The 7302-nt window shown below is 31.2% G+C and overlaps 2 protein-coding genes across 13 annotated transcripts in view; one reads left to right on the top strand and one right to left on the bottom strand.

The window, feature by feature from the left end:
* LOC107559750 (cleft lip and palate transmembrane protein 1-like protein) overlaps nt 1-1677 on the top strand; it is an 8730-nt gene extending 7053 nt beyond the window's left edge. The window contains exons 17-18 of the mRNA XM_016243686.1: nt 918-1033; nt 1117-1677. Coding sequence (XP_016099172.1) covers nt 918-1033; nt 1117-1201 — 201 coding nt within the window. The 3' untranslated portion in view covers nt 1202-1677. The remainder of the gene's footprint in view (nt 1-917; nt 1034-1116) is intronic.
* Nucleotides 1678-4055: 2378 nt separating this feature from the next.
* LOC107559761 (focal adhesion kinase 1-like) overlaps nt 4056-7302 on the bottom strand; it is a 95176-nt gene continuing 91929 nt past the window's right edge. For 10 of the 12 annotated variants that reach the window (XM_016243708.1, XM_016243710.1, XM_016243711.1 and 7 more), the window contains 3 exons: nt 5972-5980; nt 4324-4479; nt 4056-4235 (listed from right to left, as the gene is read on the bottom strand). In XM_016243708.1, coding sequence (XP_016099194.1) covers nt 4113-4235; nt 4324-4479; nt 5972-5980 — 288 coding nt within the window. In that variant the 3' untranslated portion in view covers nt 4056-4112. The remainder of the gene's footprint in view (nt 4236-4323; nt 4480-5971; nt 5981-7302) is intronic. The other 2 variants (XM_016243702.1, XM_016243707.1) reach the window with 1 other exon arrangement.

Raw genomic sequence — 7302 nt, 5'->3', positions numbered from 1 at the left:
AAAACAACATAAATCTAACAAATTAATAAAATAATATACCACATTAGTTGTCAGACTCAAATTATATATTTTTATATATAATTAATTTTTTTATTTTGTTTTAGTGATTTTTTAATTTTATTTAAACAAACGTTTTTATGCTACAGGTATCAAATACATGTTTTTTTCTATATAACAAATCTATTTTCTATTGTGCATTATGCATTATTTAAATTTTTTTATTATTATTATTTTGTAAATAAAACAACATAAAATCTAACAAATTAATAAAATAATATACCACATTAGTTGTCAGACCCAATAAATTACATATTTTTATTTATAATTTATTTTTTATTTTATTTTAAATTATTTTCTTATTTAAACAAACTTTTTTTTATGCTACAGGTATCAAATACATTTTTTTTTTCTATATAACAAATCTATTTTCTATTGTGCATCATGCATTATTTTGAAACACACTTTTTATTATTATTTTGTAAACATAAAATAAACATAACAAAATCTAACAAATTATTAACATATCATATTAGTTGTCAGACTTAATAAATTATATTTTTATATATTATATATTTTTTATTCTTTTTTACTTTTATTCTTTGTTATTTTTTCCCCCTTTGCAACTGGTATCAGATACCTGGTATTTTTTTTTAATGTAACAGTTCTACAAATTTTGTATTGTGCATTATGCATGATTTTAAATATATATATTTTTAATATTTATTATATATATATATATATATATATATATATATATATATATATATATAACAAATCTATAATTTTAATAAAATAATTTCTCATATTAGTTGTCTGATTTAATATTGACTACTGATATTGACAAAAAAAATCCAGTTTGTGTTTCAATGATCGAGGAGTGGTGTCCTTCTAATTTTGACACTCATTTGTCTCGACAGGCTTTTAATACGTTTATCGATGACGTTTTTGCATTCATCATCACGATGCCCACGTCACATCGGCTAGCGTGTTTCAGAGACGACGTGGTGTTCCTCGTGTACCTCTATCAGAGATGGTGAGGAGCCACAGTCAAACACTGATCCAGAGCTGGTGTTTAAATTCGTATGGGTGTTTTATGAGCTGTTGATGTGGTTTCAGGCTCTATCCAGTGGACAAAGCCAGAGTGAACGAGTACGGCGTGTCTTACGATGAAAAGCCCAAAGGAAAATCCCATAAAGACTGACATGGTCACAGCAGAACAGCTCAGCATCATCTTAAGATCAGTTCATGGATTCAATAACAAAAGACCAAAGCACATTTGTCTATCTGGGCTCAGTTGTGCTCTGCTAGTCAGAGAAATGTAACCGGCTCGACTGAGACACGCGCGTGTGCAGCGTCCCGCAGTGCAAACGGTTGCTGTATCTCGTTGAATTATAGGATGAGAAGTCAAATATGAAAAGCTTGGTTTAATTTGACAATGTATTTTGATGGGACCTTTAATTCAGTCTCAGATAGTGTTTTGAAATTAAGACCATATCACAAGGGTGCCAAAAAGACCAGAGTTTCAGATGAATTATCAGATTTGCTTTGAATATGGATTCATTTTAGTAACGTGACTGTTGGTTGTGTGTTCAGCGAGAATGGTGTACGTTTGTTTTTGTGTTTCATTCCATTAAAAGTGTTTCTGCTTAATCGCAGAGGCTTCATTAAACAGTTTATGCCTTCTGCTTGCCTTCGTTTTATTTATGTAGCTTTTATGCTTTTCAATCGTTGATTTTTGACAGCATTAAATGAACAACTGTCGCCTACTAAACAATCAGTGGTATTTATATAAAACAAGTTTATTAATGAAAGATACATGTGCATCAAACAAACAAACAAACAAAAAAGTAATGTGGTATTACCATGTTTTTTTTTTTAATGGTATACTTTGAAGTACCATCTAAATATGGTGATACAAAATATAGTAATTTTATTGTACCGTAGTATTAACATCTAATGAAATCGCTGAAGCTGACAGGTTTTTGAAGTATTAAAAACTAATTTTTCTTGAATTCATTCATTTATAACTTTTCTGTTGTATATGAAATACAACATATATTTAATATTTTATTTTATTGTTTTAATATTTTTTTTAAACAACTTGATTTTGTGTTTCACTTTTTTATGCATCTAAACCTGTTTTTATACAGTTTGTGATCTAAACGCACTCTCATAAACGCGCAGATACATATATATATATATATATATATATATATATAAAAGATAACTGACAGATCATATGAGCCAATCACAGCTTCAGGGCTCTACTCTGGTCCCGCCCACTGAAGTGACGCACAAGACTATATAAGTCATGGCTCCGCCCCTTTTCGGCCCTTTCCGCTCACTGGCATCGCTGTGTTTGAGGTGCTCGGTTCTTCTCACGAAGCTAAGGCCTTTGAATCCGGCGACTAGCACCATCAAATTTAGGCATCCACGTCTAAAACAGTAACCTGCCGAAGGAACAATGGCATCTGTGTCCGAGCTGGCCTGTATTTACTCCGCGCTCATCCTCCACGACGATGAAGTCACGGTTACGGTGAGCGTGAGGGGTTTGTGCCGCGGAACGAACATCCGGGACACTTGTCGGTTTATACGACACTAATGTGATTCTGAGCGATTTACGTTTCTTTTTAAGTTGGGTTTGTTGCTTCGTGTGTTACTAGAATATAAATCTGATGTTTATGTGTGAACGCAAACTTTTGAAGTCGTTGTGGAAAACTACTGCTACATTCGTACAGAGACTCGCTAGCGTTTCAATGTTTACCACTGTATTTTACTCTCTTATTCAGGGTAGAATGTGATTGTAACCATGCAGTAAAAAGTATTACCACCTGGTAACATCCCTGTACCATGGTAATGTCACAGTACTGACACTACTGTAGTTATGATGCCCATCTGTTGACCATTGTATGGTTACAGTTTTTACATACCATGGTATTCTTCCAGGAGTAACATCATATGGTACCACCATGTGTATTTTTTTTGACAGTACTGTGGTATTAGCATCTAATGAATAATGACTGTATAATTGTACATTGTTAACAAAGCATCCATGCACTGATGTTAACTGTCTCTGGTTGTGTTTTGCAGGACGACAAGCTGAACGCTCTGATCAAGGCCGCCGGTGTGACCATCGAGCCCTTCTGGCCCGGTCTCTTCGCCAAGGTGTTTATTTCCACCTGACGCATCCATGAGGGCGATGGAAATGCCTGCATGTCATTTATCGTCGTTGATGGGCTGCTGGTTCGTGTTGGCTTAGTTAACCAAAGTATCCACATTCAAAGCATTTTTAGTTTCTCATTTTTCCTGAAACCTAATATAATGCTAATATGATTAACTTCTGTTTTAATATAAAATGAAGGCTTATTTTTTGGGTAACACTTTACAATAAGGTTTCATTTGTTAACATTTCATAACCTTAGATAATATGAACTAATAAAAATACTCAAGCATTTATTAATGTTGACCGACATTTACTAATACACTACTCAATAGTTGAATGTTAGTATTTAATGGATCTGGAGAAAAACTAAATGTTGACATTAATATATATATATAATACATCAGAATGAAAAAAAAAAATTCTGATTCTAAATTTTCCCCAAAATCATGCAACCCTAGATTACAATGCAATATATTGGAGCTGGAATAAATGTGATATCATTAAATAACTATTCATTATACAATACTATTATTATAATTATTATTATTAATATGAATTAGTGTGCAGATGAAATGCTAAACATTTCAAACTGTAGTGTGCTATGCTAAATAAAGTTTATTTTTACCATATTGCTATTTATGTTTTATTTTATATTTCATTTTTAGGTTTAGTTCAGTTTCAGTAATTATTTATTTCCAGTTATTAATTTTAATTCTAAAAGTTTAGTTGTAATTTTCATTTACTTAAATTTTTTCAGTGTGTACATTAATGAGGAAAAAAAATTAACAAATGATTTTAGCAAACGGCTGCAATATAACAAAGAGTGAAAAATTTAAGGGGGTCTGAATACTTTCCGTACCCACTGTAGATTTTAATGTGGAAAATTAGAATGGAAAAACACTATTTTTGAAAAAGATGAATTCACCAAAAAAAGAAAAGAAAAAAAAGACTAGTCCCTGGTAGCTGAAGAGGAGAGTTGAGCAGGTCTGACCTCTCTGTGAGTGCTGGCTGGTAACACTGGGATGGTCTCGTCCACCGTCGCCAGTAAAGTCCTGAGCGCCAGTCCAACATCCTGAGAGGAGACACCAGAGACACCCATCAAACACACGTCACACAGAGACCGCCGTCATGAGACTATCCCAGCATGCCCTGCTCCTGACCTTCACCATGGGGACGTACTCCTCGGGCGGCGCGGGCTGGATGCGGCTGGACATCTCGATCACGGCCTTCACCAGCCCCGTCACGTTCTCGTACACCTTATCACTGGAGCGGTCCAGGTTTGCTGTGGGAGGAGGACTGATCTCCTGAGGCTGGATCTGAGAATGAAACACAGGTCTGGATCAGCAGCTCCACAGAGAAAAATGCTTCCCACACTTTTACAATGAAAGATTATCCTCATGCTTATCAATACTGGACATGGATTTTATTTAGAAATAGAACAGATTTGAATTATTAGGTTTAAATGATTATACCGAAAGTTCAAAGAAGATTTAGCACTTGCTGAAATATATATTTCCATATATTTCCATTTCATTATTATTTTATTTTTTTACCTACTCATTTTCATGATTTTTCCAGACTTATAAATCACAAATATAGAATTTGCCAGGTTAATTAGAATGTTGAATATTTGTTTGAAGAAAAATGATAAAAGATAAAGATAAAAATTACAAATTGATAAAACAATCAGAATAAAACAGATTTTTGTAAATCTATAATCATTCACAGTTCTCTGATGTTTATTGATGGTCAGATGACATGCAAGTAAACAAATACATTATTTCATAATTTTTTGTAATTTTAAATTTTTTTATTAATTTGTTAAATTATTAATTTGTTTCAATTAACATTTTTTATGATTTAAAGTAATATAATTATGTGATTTATAAAGGAAATCATCAGAATAAATGTAGGATTTTATAAAGACATTATAATTGATAAATCTAAAATCATTTACGGTTCATATTATACTATTATAAATTATTTATAATTGAAACAATCAGGATAAAATTGGAATTTTATGAAGGTGGTCAATATTTTAATTGATAAATCTATAATCATTCATGGTTCTCTGATGTTGATTAATGATCACATGATGATATGCAGGTAAACAAATAAAACATTTCATATTTTTTAGTTAATATTTTATTTTGATTGATTTTATTTTAAAATTATTTGTTTTAATTACCAATTTTATGAATGAATTAATTATAAATAATATAATTATAAGTGATTTATGAAAAAAAACAATCAGAATAAAAATTAAATTGTACAAAGACAGTCATTATTATAATTGATAAATCTATAATCATAGATTCTCTGATGTTGCATAATGGTCACCTGACATGCAGGTCAACAAATACAATATTTCATACTTTTTAAATGAATATTTAATTTTTATCTTTATTTATTTTATTTTTTTTACAATAATTTATTTGTCTAATTAACATTTTATTTTGTAAATAAGTAATTTATAAATAAAACAGATAATAATAAATAATAATAATATAAAATTATTAAAATCAGAATACATTTTTTTTTAAAAGACTGTCATTATTATAATTGAAAAATCTATTGTCATGTACTATGTGTACAATTAAAAATAGATTTTTCAACAGAAATGATTCCCATGATTCATATGTACAGAAAAAAACATCCATTGTTGACTTTAAACAGATGAGTGTGAGAAGAGTGGCCACTAGTGGCCATACAGTGAATAACACACACACACACACACATACATACACACATACACACACACACACACACACACACACACACACACACACACACACACACAGGTCTTACCCTCCAGGGCTACGTGCAACAGTGCAGCATAAAGCAGGTGAGCGTGTGTGGAGGGAAAGCGGGATGCAGGAAAACAGAACAAATGATTATTAATGCAAACAAGCAAACAAAGCAAACCTAATAAAGTCATGCAGCTTCAGGTCACGTCTGAGGTGTGATGGGAAACAGATCGTGTGATTATAAGACATCGTTCAGCTACAGACGTTTCAAGTGTCCACTGACATCCAAAAGAAACATGATCAGTTAGTTCAGCTTCTCTGAGAACTTTTAATACGCTTACAGTTTCAGAGCATTAGGATTCGCACGAGAATCTGCCATAATAATGACTCGAAGGAAAAAATACAAGCAGAAAAACATTTACCTCTTACATAATAGCTACGAAAAAACACACAAATGCATATTCTCTCCCAAAAAAGTGGAAAACAGAATAGTTTCTATTAATATTTTAAATGAGTTTAAAAATATATATATTTTAATTTTAGTTAGTGTCATTTTTTAGTTAAGTATTTTTTATTAGTATATATATATATATTTTTTATTAGATATATATATATATATATTTTTTTATTTATTTTATTTATATCAGTATACTAAAATAAAAGAGAATTTATATATATATATGAATTCTGTTTTATTTTAGTTGTTTTAATACATCAACTAAATGAAAATGAGAAATTGTGCTTTTATTTTATTAAAGTTTTATTGTATTTTATTTGAGTAATAAAACTTTTTTTTTATTAATTTTGTTATGGTTTTAGTTGTAATTTTATAAACTTTACTTTATTGCCAAGTATGTGTTTACACACACAAGGAATTTGTCTTGCTGACAGGAGCTTCTAGAAAGTACAGCCATAGTGCAGACATACATAGGAATTACACAGCAGAGATGAAATATTAAATTAACTTAAATTAGTTAACTATAATAACCCAGAGTGGAACTTTACATGGTCGAAAGTCTGAGAAATCAACTAGGAATATTTCAAATCTGACTCCCATCAGATGATTTTTAGAGTGTTTAACAAGCGTTTGCAGACAGGTGTGTGAAACGCAGAAAACAAAAAACTAACTCTTCAGTTTCCCTTCCGAGAAAAGACTGCCATCTTTAATCCAGCTGAATGTTCAAAGGCTTCTCACGAGAATCGACTGGAAGGTTAAAACAACAGGAAATATGAAAAAAATAGATCCAGGCAAAACGGACCTCTTATATAAGAGCCATGAAAAAAAAATAAACACGGCTCCCAAAAAATTCTTGGCATAGTTAAGTAGTTAAGTGTGTGTGTGTGTGTGTGTGTGTGTGTGTGAGTGTGTCTGTGTGTGTGTGAGTGAGTGTG

This window comes from Sinocyclocheilus grahami, unplaced genomic scaffold, assembly GCF_001515645.1.
Source record: "Sinocyclocheilus grahami isolate Dianchi unplaced genomic scaffold, SAMN03320097.WGS_v1.1 scaffold697.1, whole genome shotgun sequence".
Classification (NCBI taxonomy): domain Eukaryota; kingdom Metazoa; phylum Chordata; class Actinopteri; order Cypriniformes; family Cyprinidae; genus Sinocyclocheilus; species Sinocyclocheilus grahami.
The sequence above is the reverse complement of the archived record's forward strand: the minus strand, read 5'-3'. Positions and strand labels throughout refer to the sequence as shown.